At 36.4% G+C, this 16,597-nt stretch overlaps 1 protein-coding gene across 1 annotated transcript in view; it reads right to left on the bottom strand.

The window, feature by feature from the left end:
* Positions 1-310: 310 nt before the first annotated feature.
* Positions 311-16,597, bottom strand: part of LOC149265114 (protein LEAD-SENSITIVE 1-like) — a 28,155-nt gene continuing 11,868 nt past the window's right edge. The window contains exon 2 of the mRNA XM_089391659.1: positions 311-1,628. Within this exon, the coding sequence (XP_089247785.1) occupies positions 625-1,628 (1,004 nt within the window). The 3' untranslated portion in view covers positions 311-624. The remainder of the gene's footprint in view (positions 1,629-16,597) is intronic.

Genomic DNA, 16,597 nt, shown 5'->3' with positions numbered 1-16,597 from the left:
TTCTCCGACCAAAAAATCAATTCAATACATTAAAGATAAACAATAATCAATCCAATACATTGAAATATAAACAATAATCAATCCAAAACATTGAAAGCAAACAAATATATATATTAAACCATAATCCTAATTTTTGAAAGGCCATATCAAGTAATTGAGATGGCAGATTAAGAACAAAGAGAAATATATCATTAAACTATTTACATTAATTAATCCAACACATTAAAAATAAACAAATATATATGAAACCATATATATGAATTCATATAACACTCCAAGGGCAACATGTGCATATATTTAGATTGCGCTGAATGACATTGGATATATTACTTCCACAAATTATAAAGCACTCCAGTCATGTATTGACAATCTAGTCCTCTGAAATCAATTGTACACATTTCAATTTTAGTATCACACAAACCCATCTAGCACCCACAACTTAAGATTCAATCCATTACACACAATTATGTCACCATTTATGACCTGAAACTTCTGAGACACAAACCAATCCAGAACCCGCTACATGACCAAATAAAACCTTCAATTTGTTTAAATCCCAACACAATTTATCCTTCTACTTGAAGACTGTTACCACTCGAAAATTTTACTTTCATGGAGGATGAGTCAAGTATAAACCATCATGTTATTGATAGATTCTGTGCCGTTAATGGAGCTCCTGTCCATAGGCGTTGCACTATTGAGAGATTCTGTGTCGTTAATGGAGCTCCTGTCCATAGGCGTTGCACTATTGAGAGATTCTGTGCCGTTAATGGAGCTCCTGTCCATAGGCGTTGCACTATTGAGAGATTCTGTGCAGTTAATGGAGCTCCTGTCCATAGGCGTTGCACTATTGAGAGATTCTGTGCAGTTAATGGAGCTCCTGTCCATGGGCGTTGCACTATTGAGAGATTCTGTGCCGTTAATGGAGCTCCTGTCCCTAGATATGGAACTACCAGCCACTGGAGGCATACCATCAATTGAAGAATCAAAATATACCGCCAAAGACTCCACCGGTAACTCAATTTTATCAACGCGAACACCAATATCTCCTTTATATCTCCCTATAGCAAAATTTAGAACCGTCCAGAAGGCCACGCCTACTGGTTCAGCAGCAAACATAACTCTACACGCGTACTTTGAAGTGAAACAATAACCAGCACGCATTACAGCACGCAGTGCTGCTACTTGCCCACTTCCCGAGTCATGACTTCCAACAATGAATCCTGTCTTGCAATATATTGCGAAGTCCTCACAGTTCATCGATACTACATCGTAGTTTGCAAACCCATTTTGAAGCAGGTACTCTGCACGGTGAATCACTGTTTCTGAGGGATTCGATCGTGCAAGTGTGCACGTTCCTCCACGCGCTTGTACCAAAAATACAGCTACACTAACACCATACTCAAATCGATGCACAGCTCCTCCCTTAAGAAAGCAATCCAAACAAGAACGTATTACTCCATTATTTCCATTTTGTAAGCCACAGTTGCCGGTTGGACTCGTACAACTCAGATGTTGTTTTGGTATTGAACTAGAGGCAAATGAATTAATTAAACTCGCCCCGACTGCCAGTTCTTGGTCTGACCCTCTTGTAAAATGGACCACGTGATTATCCCCAACATAAATCCCTGTGGAGGAACCCAGCAAGCATATTATGTGTGAGATTAGATAAATTGGAGAAATCATACAAAATCCATTTACATTGATTGCAAAATAGATAAACAACGCATCGTTACCAAATAAAATTCAATGGAGACAAAGCCACTATTATATATATCTAAAATATTTTTCTAAAGAAAAATTGAGAATAATGAGAATAATGATGATTAATTCAATTTATACTAATATGATAGCAAGTGATTAATTGATACTTTTTAATGTTTTATTTTTATTATGAAAAGGAATAAGAGAAACATTTTTAGATCACTATAGTTTTGATGATTTAATAAGTCAAGAAGGTTGGACATAGTGTGACAAAGGTCTGTCTTGGTTGATTGGAGCTGATGTGAGCTGATGGTTGATAGGAGCCCATGTGAGCTGATGTGAGTAAGAGCCTCACAAATGGAGACAGTATTTTTCATGTTCAACCCTTTTAGTATGGCTAAGGTGACAGACTCTTTCGTCCCAAAATATTTTGGAAATTGACCAACTTCAAGTTTTACATTGAAGAAAATTAGTTCTTATCTTTTCAATGTTTATTTTCTTCTTAAAGCTAGTTAAGAAAGAAAAATTATTCTGGTAATTTTATAAACTTAAATATATTACAAACATAAACATATTATTTTGTCAAATTTTCAAAATATTTTAATTAATAACGGTTATATTTTCAAAAAATTCATTGTCTGCATAGACACTCTATAATCCAATGTGAGGGTTATATTTTAAAAATAGTAAAACAATATTTTAAATTAGAAAATTAAAAATAAGAATAATAAAAGAAATTAATGTTGGTAATAATTACAATACTTCAATTTTATATAGTTTTATATAGATTTATATTGAGATATAAAATAATGGAATGTAAGCCCAAAAAAATGTAATTTCGTCATTCCTTAGATTTAGTGGTGAGTTTTTGTGAATTCTGTATCTTCCGCATATGGTTCCAACTTGGTTAACATATTGATATAACGTATGGTAACAGCTTGTCTCAATCTATTCTGGTGGGGAGCATGGCTTCTTTATCTCTCATCTGGTGGCAACTTGTCAACCTCAATCACAATATCTCGTCTGTAGGCAAAATGGGAAACATAATCTTTTCCTGTGGCAACTTTAACTCAATCAATATTTCATTATCATAGCCACTTGGATAACAAACATCATATCTTGCGTCTGTTGGTTCGACGCATGGTATGGGTTCCATTATCGGGTTGTAAGGTCCAGCCATACCCTAGCGACTACCTCAACGTTCTCGCCTGGCAGGTGAAACCAGCCAGCTCTCACGCCATGCTTCTTCATCGGGTTATTTTGCCAAGCGTGGGGTTCGACAGGAAATTGAAAAAGAGCAGGTGGGACTGACTGTGGCCTTTCGGTTCCAACCTGCCTAGGTATTCTGTTTAGCGATCGAGATAGGGGCAAGCATATCAGGCAGAGAGAGATAAGATCGAAGGCGTGCAACAATAATATGTGTCCTCTCAGGCAGGAAGTTCAAGAGAAGTTCGAGATAAGATACCAAGAGGGGGAAAGATCGATCACAGGACTCCGGTAGCAAAATCGATACGAACACGTATCACACTAGAGGGCACGCGGCAAGGTCGAAGCGGTAAGTCATATCGCAAGAGTGAGCCCATTTGTTTCATTTATTCTTCCAGCCGGGGTTGATTGGACCAGCCAGAAAGATTAGAAATCCTAGCTTTATCATTTCCCCCTATCCGTGTGAACGTCTTCTTTGTTTCACACTAATTTTCACCCCACCGACCCTCGACCTAATTTTCTATCCTTCCAGCACCGGTATGGTTCCATATCTATTTCGTTGGTTAGCGACAGAATGGTATCTATTTTCGATATATCTGTATCTCGCTCAAGAGCATAACGAAGCGTTGCTGGGGATAACCTTCCACCCAAAACTGTCTTTTGTTCCTATCATTATAGATATAGTGGTCGAGAGTTGTCTACCAACACTTATGATATCTATTTCCTAACCAGGAATACCATAATATAAGTTTGGGGCCCCTCAAAGAGCATAACGAAGGGTTGTTGGAATCACTCTAGATTTCCTTACTTTTCCCGAGAGGGGAGCGCTAAACAGTGACTCTTTGCTGACCATTTATCCTAGTCATTATTGATATAAGTAATTACGCTTTAGCATCGCGTATGGGATCTCCGCTCAAATCATCGATCGTACCAGAATATTGTATAATCTCGTTCGTATACCAAGAGATCTCTCATTTTCGTTGTGTCCTCTCTTTATTAGATCTTTAGTTACCAAAAGAAATGAGACGCACCAATTCAATTTAGGTGCCAAATTAATCACGAAAGAGATTAGTGGATAATCTAATATATAATGCCAATCTAAAATACTCAGTTTAGTGAGGGGAAGAAATAACGCTCGGTAAGGGGAGGCATTAATTTATTATATTTGTCGTTCTATATATATGTGATTACGCTTTAGCACCCGTACTAGTTCAGAAATGACACCCACTTCCCCACCACCCAAGAATTCAATTAGATCTAAACAAGCGGTGAGAATGAAAACGTGGTAGCATATGCCTTGGGATGATAGAGAATGCAAATGTGTAAATGGTCAATTTGCTAGTAAAAGGGTGGACCTATTTTTTAGGTGGGGGCATACTTGAGGTGAGTGATCCCATCCCTAAAACAAGTGGGGTGGCCTATCACTCTAAAATCAAGTGGGTTGGTTGCACCCATTCCTGAAACTCACCCATTAGCCATGTCCACCCTCAAATAGACCATACCTCACGAAGGAGGGAATAGATAGAGACATTCATATCAAGGATGTTGAGCCAAGTTGAAAACAAACAAGAGAAAGGCCCCCCTTCAATGGCCAAAAGATAGAGAAATACCACATAAATGGTTCGTCGAGAGAAAATACAAGGTCCTGATCCAACACTGAATGGGATTTATTAGGTTTATCGTTTTCCCCACCAAAAGAATGAGGTTTAGCCATGTTGTTAACAGATGAGCTTCTCAATTAAGATATGTTACCAACTCACAAGATTGATCGAACATATTGGACTGGATTGGGAATTGAATCTTCTGCTGATCCTGCTAGCCAGAAGGAGTGAAAAGAGGGGACGAATTAGGTGGTAGTCCCCAGCGTGAGGTGTACCCATTCCCCTAACTCCTTATCCAACCATTCCATGGTTACTCCAGACCGAGAGAAGGAAGGACCCTTTTGTAATGTAAATCCGACCTAGGGCTAGGAACCCTATTTATGCTAGTTTGGACTCAGACTTGGACGAGAATTCCAAATAATAATCTCTATGAATGCGCCTTCTATCTAGGGGGTCACACAACAAGCCTTAAAATCATCTTCTATTAATAAAGTGGGGGTGCTTGCATTTTTAGGTGATCCAACACAACTGCTGGTTGGGCACTTTTAAGCCTCTTCTTTATAAGCCTCATTTGAACAACATTTTTAGGCCTCTTAACATTTCTTCCCGGATACCTTTAATGCCAAATATTTTCAACCTCATAGAAACATTTTGAAGCCTCTTATTTCCACATGGATGGATGGGGACTTATCTCACGAACATGCTCTTTTAGCTAGGAATTTTTGGATACAGGCCAAATACACTTTATCAGGTTATCCTCTGAGCTATTGAACAATCATATATCCACTTTTCATTGATCAGGATATTACGTATAGAAAGGGCATAGGAGGAGGGAGGGAGTAGCTCTCTATTTATGTCTTTATGTCTAGAACTTTGAAATGTATAGAACCTTTGGAAAACCAAGGTCTGCCTTAGAATGAACCAACTAACGAATACACTGCTTAGAGATGGGAAAACAAAGATAGAAAGAAGGATCAGAAGGACGGATGGACGGATGGAGATATTACCTACGTTATCTAGTTCTAGACCCTTTATCTCCTTCGGTAGGTTAGAGAGATGGAAAAAAACTTTAGGGAGGAAACAATTAGCCCTTTCTTTCTTGTTGAGATGTTGGTTGGCTGACTCACTGGGATGTTTGAATTTAGGGATTATGAGAGAGATAGAGATCAGCCCCATTATATTAATATTATATACTTTATTTCCTTAAAGATCTAGTTAGGTTATACGAGGGGATATTTGTTCTTTTTTTAAATAAAGAGTTTGTTTTTTATATATTGAAAAGTGATTGGGAGATTATAAAGGTTGGTAAAGAGTTATAAAAGGGCTCTATTAAAAAAAGAAAAGGTTGTTTTTATATAATAAATAAAGTGTATGGTTTGAAAAAGTTTATAAAGATGTTTTCAAAAATATATTTTTTGAGAGTATTATAAAGTTGTTTTTTCCTCATTAAAGAAAAAGGGAAAGTTGGTTTTGAAAAGCAAATTTTTAAAGTGTATTTTTAAATAGAAAAGGGTTTTATTGAGAAGAGAGTTTAGGGCTTTGCAAAAGTTTGCGAGTCTACAAAATTATTTGGCTTTTTGTCAAGCATGACAAGTTTTTGGTTGAAGATTGTTCTTTACGGGGGCGCATATTGAAAATTATATTCTTTTTCGGGGGCGATATGGAAGACAACCTCATGCAATCAACAAAACAACTATATGAAAAGGAATGACAACAGTCATGGGTTGTAAAGCACAACTGAAGAAGATTAAGAAAAGGAATCGAAAAGAAGAGGCAGATATTATTGTCGTACTTAGAAAGGTTTAGGCCTCAGCCGAGGAACTGGAAAGTCTAGCAAAAGACGAAGAAGAATTTGGTGCAAGGGGGAATGACATGCAACAACAAGTTATGTCACAAGCAAAGAAGTGAGCCACAAATCTGATAATAGATGAGAAAGACTTTGAGAGGAAAACAGAGCTTGGAGAATTCCACTCAAAAGTGGATGATAGTTGTCAAGACCATAAAATTGAAACCCATTATGCAAGCATGCATATGGATGAAGAAAATGCAACAAATATTGCAGAGAGAGAAGAGGGAGCCTCTGTTTGTGAAGAAGAGAAAGAGCATATAAATGTTGAAGGAATCCATTGTAATGTGGATGATGCAGATGATGGTGAATCCCACTGTGACGAAACACGTGGATGATGAATGAAAAGTGAGATATGAATTGGTGCAAACAACCGCAGTTGATGGATTTGGTGAAGTTGAAATTATCATTGAAATTGACAAGGAGCACATGCATGCTCGGATATCCCAGCATAGTGTGGATGAACATTATGTTGATGATATGTGTAGTTTATTTTTTGAAATAGTGATTGATTATGGAAATATAGCAAGCGCCATGTTTGATGAAGGATTGAAGGTTGAAGCTGCAATTGTAGCAGCAATATATGAAGAAGTTGGAACTGCTCATGAAGCAATATGTGATCTAGCAACAGCTAACAATCAAGAAGAGGATAAAGTGATTGAATATTTTTTTATAAGAATATCCAGTTACAACATAACAATGGAAAACAACCTCCATGCAGTTGAAAAGAAGGGAGAGAAGGAAGAGGGAGAGAAGGAAGCTCTCACTGAAGAGCTTAATAAAGATGTTTTTAACATTGTTTTTGAATATACAGGTGTTCAGAATAGCATGGGCGAAAAAGTTGAAAACAAAGTTGTTAATAAATTTGATGCAGATTTGAAGCTCATTGAAGAATGGATTCAGAAACCAATAGAACAAATTGATGTGAGTCTTAAAGCAATAGATGGAATAAAAGAATTGAATGAAATGGTGAATATTGATCTTGAGTGTGTAGATTACATGAAAAAAACAACAGTACCTGATGACGAAAGTGAAAAGAATGATATGAAAAATAAATATGAATGCATTGAAACCATTTTTCAATAATCGAGTCAAGAAGAGATAAGATTATGCTATCAAGAAATATGGCAGAAAGAAAGTCATGAATATGAAGTGCAAGAAGCAGAGCAAAGAAGACAGTTTGAAGATGCAATGTTGTGGCAGCAGTCCATGGTTGAATGAATATTTGAAGAGGAAGGTGTAGTAGAGAAGATGAGTTTTAGCAAAAATTCAAGAAAAGTCAAAGAAAACTTACAGCAGCAACAAGTAAAGAAATATGGAGCCTACAACAAACACCCGCAACAGAGAATGAAGCAATTTCAAGGATTTAAAATTTGGAAAAAGATAAAAAGAAAATGCAAAAGTGTGAAAGTCTTGAGCCATTGTAAGCTTAGCTAAAACATAGATCAGCAGACATGTTACAGTGATAATTGAATCAATTTCTATTGTAAGCCTATCAGGCATAGTTAAGTAATGTTGAGTCATGTTGAGTCATACAGTCATAATTAAGGGGGAGTGTTAGAAATTGTAATTACTCTGGCATGAGGAGTTGGTTAAAATTAGAGAGTCAGTTAACTCAGTGTTGAGTCAAGTCAAGTGATGGATAAAGAGTTAAGTGCAGTCCATATTTAAAGTGTGAGTTCACTGAGTTAAGTGTGTGTGCATGTTAAGATATTTTATGCGAGTCGCTAGTCGAAAAAGTTTAAATACCCTTCACCAGGTTCATTGTAAGAATTAAGTTTTGTGTGATCAATAGAAGAGCCGCAACTCATGTGTTTTGTGTGTGAATTTGTATTTTGTCTCCTATACCTTTCTAACAAATATATTTAGGAAGTCGTTCCAACATATAAATGTACCATTCCAAATTCTTCACCGTATATGGAAAGAGGTCAAAAATAAATAATTAACATTAGTTGTTAAACTAGCTTTGTTACTATTTTTAGAAATAGAATTTATTACTTTATGTGATAGTTTAACTAATATGAAATTTATCGATTTTCAAAACTGCAAACTTATCATTTTGTACCATACTTTAATATCAAATTCACAGTTTTTTCGCAACTGCAAATATTTTAACATGCAATTTACTGTTATCTTATATAACCTTTTTAAATATAGCGAATCTGCATCAAAGTTGAACGCTCACAAGATGATAAAGTCAGTCGGATACCTAAACAGAAATGGCAAATAGATTTCCAGTGGAAGTAAGATTCATGTAGAAAGCAAACATAAAGATTACGAGAAGCAAACCATAACCCAAACATTCTAAAGAAAAAAACCCTTAACAGGAAAGAAATGCAACCTTGTTGTATCTTCCAAAATCAGAATCCCTGTACGCATAATCGCTAATTAAAAATCAAAGTGCATCGTATATGAATGGAAAATTCGATGAGAGTATCAAAATCTTTCTTCAACGGAAATCAACCCTAATGATAATGGTTTAGGAAGCCAATTTAACAGATGATTTTCCTTAATGATGAAATATAGTTTGAATAGCTAATGGGATGAATGTTATCCTCCCGCTTAAATTTCTACTGTAAAATGATTAAAGCTGTTTGTTGTGAAGTCCAGTTTGAATAGGTGCAGGCCGCTATCCTCCACTTAAATTTTTGTGGCATGTTGGTTGCTAGTAGACTAATTATTTTTCCTCGTTTTAGGCTAATTTACCTGGCAAAAAACTAATTGCATGTGGATATGAAATTTGAACAAGAAATGAGTTCAGGTGGATATGAAATATGAGATAGACATTAACGGGCCCGCTCATGAATTGTTATTTGAAACCCCAAAAGCATACAACCAAGAAAAAGTGACTTCATGAGTTATAATGGATGGCCATGTCTCAAAGAAAGCAACTTTTTGTGGACAGTAAATAAAACGAAAATGTGGAAAACTCTTCTGGAATTTCTTAATCCCCTTTTCACACCATGGATCCACATCCCAAAAATGCTCATATTGTGTGAAATGATGTATGTTTTACCATGTATAAAAATTGTTCATACAAAAAACTTAATATCTTTGATACAAAACGTTGAATTTTAGCATGAAAAATAAATGGCAGGAAGTAGTGTAAGAGAAATTGTATTAAGGAATGTAAATACAAAATTGAAAGGATGAAGTTCATATATATAAGTTTATATGAATTTTGAAATGAATTTTGAAGGCTTTAATTTGATAAAAGAATAAAATTTTGAAATTTCAGTATTTTATTTAGCCCAAAAATATAACTCATAAAAATCAATTCATCAATATATATATATATATATATATATCATTTTATTAATATAAAATTATTTATAAAAAATTTAATTAATATTTATTTTTATAAATAAATTTACATAAATCTAATTAATATATTTTAATTTATTTTTTTAATTATTTTACCATTTATTCTTTATCCAAATGTTCATTGTCCTTATAAAAAAAATTCTCTTTTAAATTTTATATCAATTTGTCTATGTTTGAATGTTCATTATCCTTGTGAATCCAAATGGAAACACAAATAAGTAATTCATTTTTCACAAACCACTTTTCCTAAGCTAGAAGTTCATCCTCCTAGCCAACTAGGTAAGTGGTAATGAAGCCATGACATTGTTAATGGCCAACAATATATCATGTAGAAGCAAAGAATGAAAATTAGGCACATTTCCCACCAGCTAGAAGATAGGGAACTCTTACTTCACATTAAGAGGGTTCATAAATCTTTTGCTACGATACATTAACTACTAAATTAATACAAAGTTGTGAAGAAAACTCGAGCTTATCAACACTTTTTCATAACTTTTGCAAAAATATGTAGAGATTATATTGAAGTGAATGGAACTAGTGAGGAACTAGTGAGGATTGCCCCTCAAAACACTGCTTCTAAAGGTACAACAATACTTCACAATTATTTAGAACGGAGATGCATTGAGATTGTGATATTTGAGTCCCTTCACATGCTTTTTATTTTTCGAGAGTGCTACTTAAAATTGCAATGAGTTTGGGTATTTAGGTGAAAAAAGGAAGTGGCATATTTTTGGGTGTTGTGCTATTGTTGAGAGTTAGGAGAAGGCAAGAAAATTGGAAACTAAAAGGTGTCTATGGTTAGCACCCATAAAAAACTTTAAAATTGCAACAAGTTTGGGTAATTAGGTGAAAAAAGGAAGTGGCATGTTGTTGGGTGTTGTGCTATTTTTGAGAGTTAGGAGAAGACAAGAAAATTGGAAACTAAAAGGCGGCTATGGTTAGTACCCATAGAAAACTTCAAAAAGGCTCTGCAAGAGTGCTACAACCAAATATCAATGCAATGGTACTACAACCAAGGATTAGAAGAGATTAAATTCACAAAAGGATTGATTGACCTTAAATACAACTAAAAGTAACATAGTTACTGTTTCCAAGAAGATTAAAAAAAATTCAATTAGAAAAAGACTTCACTAGTGCTAATGTGACTATGTAATGAGAGGGTATCTAAGGGACTTCTTACTAGTCTCTTTACTCAAGTCAACCAAGTTTTCAAGGCATCTTTCATACTGGATATCTTTGATCTCTTTTTTAGTTGCTATGCCTAATGCTTTTCTTAGATGTGCTTGTTATCTTCCTTTAGCTCCTACAAGTTGTGATTAACTACTTTCCACTTTATATAGTTTAATGTGCATGAAAAAGTCATGCCCCTAAGACTTATTGATAACTCACTAATCCTAGTACCACTCTAGATCATTTTTTCATTTTAATTCCTTATTAACGTTTTAGTGATGCTGTTACATGCTGAAAATCCAGGTCTTACACAAAGGCATCATTGAAAAAACTAGGTGACATTGTATTAGGCGTTATTGTTACATGAAATGGAATAATGCAACCACTTTGAACATTGAAAGGATAAAGGATCCAAGCTTCTATGAAGTAAGACCAACCACTCATTAAATTATCACCTTTTGTAGTACATACACCCTATATGGCATGTTTAAAGTTATGAATGTTTGAATTACAATATACTTCTAAACATATTTCAAATAATTTACTTCAAATAAAAGTCAACATTGCTTTCAATTAAAAGGTAGGGAAAGCCAACATATTTTAACTTTTTATATCATTTATGTTGGTTATCAATATATGTTTGAAACAATGTTAATATTGAGTTGCGGGGGGTTGGGGGCGGGAGAGGAGGGGCCGGGTGAATTAGTACTAAGGCAAACTTAAATTTTTGTTCTAATTTATACTTCTATTCAAACATGCCAACCATCATGAGAAATCAACAACATATCATGTGAAGCAACATAAATCAACACATAAACACAAACACCATGAGAAGTATAAACATGAGACACAAAGGTTTAACGTGGAAACCCTTATGGGAGAAAAACCACCAAATCTTATTTTTTATTTGATGTAAAAATAAGATCTTACTCTAGTACATTAAATTGTTTGTGAGCCACCACTCATAGGAAGCACAAACTCCCTTTGATTGTTTACTAACACCCACTAGCAGGAAGCACTAACTCCCTTTTTTTGTAGACACCTGACCAACTTACCAGAAGCACCAACTGAAGCATCAACTTCATGGATTTTTCGCAAGCCCCAACTTGCAAAAGGGCCCAACCCCCAAGCTTTTATCAGATACCCACTGATATAGAAGCACCAACTCCTAGTATGTAGGCTCCAACCCACACTCAATATGGAAATCAATACATTGTAAATGGTATCCACTGCCTATTTTCAACTGTTTGTTCTCCCTTGTAGCCTTCACATTACACAACCCACAAAACACTTTGGTCTCTTCTCACGCTACTCATTTTGTTTATTCAACCACAACATACATTTAGCTCTTCAACCGTAAACAATTTTGTAGCATGCTCAACACTTTGTTCTCTGTTGTTGGACCTCGTCCTCATGCACTCTTAGCCTCTCTCTTCAACATAGGTACTCTCAACCTCTCTCTACAACCTAGGCACTCTCGACCTCTCTCTTCAGCATAGGCACTCTTGACCTCTCTCTATAGCGCAGGCACACTTGACCTCTTCTCAGCAGTGCTCACCCATAGAGCTCTTCACATAGCTCACTCAATAATGTTGCCTTCCCCCAATCTCATTACTGTAATCCTTGGTTTTATTCCACTATAACACAATAATAATGTTATCTTTCTCAACCATCACTCTGCCATCCACACTACCCATAAGAGTACTCCAGCATGGCTTCTTGTACTTCATAATATAGGATTGCCTATTAAAACTTATAACTGAAGCATGGACTTTTATCGTGTTGTATTGTCCTATTACACAACCAATACATCTTCATTAACTCACAAAATGGGCAAAAAATGTTCTTCCATGCCGATAATCAATTGTTATGCACCCAACAATATTTTCAATTTAATTCTCCATGGCATGCAAAGAAGCTCATAGGCGGATTTTTTCCTTTCAAGACAAGCACCTTTGATTATTCTACACAATCATGGTCCTTTCTACCTTGACTTAGTGTTTCTTAACAATTTCCACTACCACTAGTTTCCAAAGGTCTAGATTTTGACCCGTTTAAGCTTAAATATCCATACATAGTGAATGACCAGTTTGGTGTAAAAACCAAATGTGGAGGAACCTACCAATTGAGATACCATCCTATTCAAACTCCACGGATGCGTGAATATGGCACAATGCCACATTTGGCACCCCTGCCAAAAATAGAGGACTTCTCCCAAAGCTTTCAACCCATCCATCCAAGTGTCCAAGCACTTTATTAAAGGCACAAATCCTTTTTAATTCCATCACTGCAAAACATATTACCTCTACTTCTCCTTTTGAAATTAAATTACACACTTTTTCAATTCTGCCAAAATTATTTTAGCTCCTTATTTGTTGATGCCTAGCCTATTTTTCCATCATAGGAATAGTTGTTGTGTCCTCCAGCTAAGCATCTAGGTGCTAAACTTCTTCCCTAGCCTATGAGGTCTTAATTCCTTTTATAAGCTTCTCTTCACCCTTGGCCTTCCATTACATGTAGCCTGACACTGATGCTTAACCCGTAGCTCTCAAACTAGCACTATCGTTTGTGCCTCCCTTTAAAACATTCGGGCTCCTCTAGGAAGTCTTAACCGTCTTGTGGGGTCCAAATGACGAATGCACCAGCCAATAAAAAAGCTGCAGGGATAAGATGTCTCAGTGGGGTCCTCTTGCAACACCATGGTCCAATAACATTGCTCCCAAGCTGAGTTATCTCTGACACTGCCTAGATCATCCTAACACCTAGTAAGCCCGACAATCCCTCTATGTGTTGCTACAAAACCTTCTGGGCTCTAACCAATGGGATGGTGTCATGTTGTCGTCACCTCTAACCAATAATGCACTGCCACCTATCTCGCTGTGAGAGACGAAAAAGAAAGGGTCCCTAGACCTTGGTTTTGTGAGCAAAACATTTATAAAAATTTATTAAGGGTTTGACCTCTTCTCTGCTTGCCACGTTTCCCGGTGCTTGGAAAAGCATCGTTGGTCAATACCGTCAATTGCCACCCATCTCAAAAACCCTTGCTAGATGTTTGTGATATTGAGAGGGGGGTGTCAGGATGAACCTCCACCATTGATCTCCATATCGATGGTATGAGCATACTGCCATCTCGACACTCATCTTCCCATTAACTCTTCTACTTGTTGAACCATTGGGACCTCCTATGATGTGCGTGGTGCCTGATTTCCCTTCGAACTTGCATGGTATTTAAAATCTTCTTGTGTTGTCTTGGTTCTTTGTCCTTTGCCCTACATAAAAATTCCCGGCACTCCTGTCAAGCCTACATGTAGGGAGGGCTCCACTGTTGTCCAATCAAAACGTTCCCCGCTACTACTAGGTCCAAGTCCACTTAACACTTCCATCTCAATGCTCACCTTTGTGTCCATTTAAAAAATTATGGGACCTGTCTGTCAGGCTTAAATGTAGATCAGGCTACACTATCAGCCAAACAAAACACTCCTCATTGTAGCACTGTTAGATCACATTCGCCCAGTGCTTTGTTAGTTGATATGCTAAAGAGCTCCATCGTATTTGGAAAATCCGCTAAACTAACATGTCGTTAAATGGTCCTTTAGCTACTTTTGTCACTGTAACTTTGACTTTGGAGATCATGACTTTAACTGTCGATAAATTTCACTTTAGGATGCCATTTGCAGACTTCAATATACCATTATAAAGCTCTTTCTGAGCATAATCCAACTCTGCCACAACTGAGGACATCTGAGATGATGTCTTGATTTAGAAATTCCATCCAAGCATGGACCTCCCAACCATCATAGTCATCATATAAGGGCTTCTCCAATAAGTATACTATTGTGATGATTCTCTTCAAGAGACTACAACAACCATGGGACGTCCCCTAAGCTCGACACATCATGCACTTAAATGTTAGTCCTAGATTCCATCACAGCTAGGCTAGTGGACATCAATTTCAACGTCTGTTGCAACCAAGCTCAATGTTAATCAGGTTGACTAGACTAGTGGACATTAATGCCAATGCCTATTGTCACCTACCTCAATGCTAATTTGGTTGAAATCAATACCAACACCCTTGCAGCCACTAGAAATCTAGAAAATGCCAAATATCCAATAATCTTCACGTGGCATTTATGGCAACGCCTCAACACTTCTCCACATTGATGGAAAATCCTCATGTTTCTTCCACACTTCTCCTTGCATGAGCCACTAATCGCTTTCTCTCCTCTACATGGGCCATCACAACTTACTGACTTTCTCTCCTCTACATGGCCCATTACAACTTACTCTCCCCCTTTGACATCAATGGCAGAGAGCTACAAGTTGCTTCTTCACCCCCTTACAATCATTGATTGAAGGTCAAGTTGCTAATGTGCATTCTGATTTGCTAACTTCTCTTCTCCAGGGATGATATCTCTAATGAGGCTCGTCAATTCTTCCATCCAATATCAGCTACACTCATCATGGGTATAGGCAATTGCAAATGTAAACACTAGAAAAAAAGCCATTATTCCTTTCTTGTAGCTAATCCTGCTTTATAAACTGGACATATGTGATATGCTCCCCTTGAACATATATTGGCTCTTCTTTAAATACCCATCCAATTCTCATTACCTTATGGCTATTGGTTGAGTACTCTTTCTACAAATATATCTTTTTTATCAATTAAAAGGAACTTATACCAATTGAAATTTTTCATGGTATTGTTGTTGAATGAAAATACCAGCCATCAGTGATGCATTGAGCTTGTTTTTCATTGTTTTTGTTTTTGTTGCTTCAAAGATTGTGCTCACTTCTCCTAAGCATCTTAATAGTCACTACTGCTCCCCTTGAGAACATATTGCTACACATATGGATTGTTGCTTAAGTAAGGGTATTTCACCCAAGATGAAAAACTTTAATTTCCTGCACAATATTTCTTCCTGAGGTTGAAAATGTTTTCCTTCTACTACTTACTAAATTAGCTTCCCCTAAGTCAGTGCTCTTTGATCTCTTGCATATACTTCCCTGCTTCTGCAATGGGGACTAATTTTGTGGACTTGAATTAACTATGGGCCTCTTTTCATTCCACACTCTTGTTGTAACTCATCTTCTTCTCAAAACTTAAAGTGTTGTGAACTCCCCATAAAACCAAACAAACTACATTCCCCTTCTCTTGCAATTTTGTTATGTTTGAGATAAACAAATTCATTACTATAATCAACAAGGGGACTTGGTCATACCTCCAATTCTCAGACGCATCACTCTGTATAAGATTTACTATGCCTACATTTGAATTATTTGGCCTCACTTGAGACCATTCTCTTCTTTTAATCAAGAGAAATAGAGGATCTACTCCCCTTGAGTAGATTTTTCTCCTCCTTCCAATGCTTCAATGGTCAAGTCCTAACAAGAGCATTATATTTTAGTTTCTTTTTCAACTTGCATTGGTTTTCATCTAGGTTGTGCTGATTGGAAGGGCACTCCTCCCTTCTTTCCTCTTTCTTTTTCCATATCTTCTTGCTACCTTTCTTCCTTATAGAGGGGTCTATTATGAGGGTAAGAGGATCTTTCTTCTTGTTTTTCTTTTGATTTATTTCTCCTTTTTCAACTTGATCTTTTTACACATAGCATTGAAGATGTACTAGTGATCATTTGATCCATCCTCAATTTTGGTTCTCAATGACTGAGCTTCTCCATTTTCATGTATATTCTGAGAAGCATCCTTCTTCTTCTCATATCTGCAACTCACTATCTTGTGCCCAATATT

Source organism: Pinus tabuliformis, chromosome 6 (assembly GCF_031772625.1).
Source record: "Pinus tabuliformis cultivar Carrire ecotype Pingquan chromosome 6, CPIR1, whole genome shotgun sequence".
Taxonomy (NCBI): domain Eukaryota; kingdom Viridiplantae; phylum Streptophyta; class Pinopsida; order Pinales; family Pinaceae; genus Pinus; species Pinus tabuliformis.
Note: the sequence above shows the minus strand (reverse complement) of the source record. Positions and strands in the feature narration are given on the sequence as shown.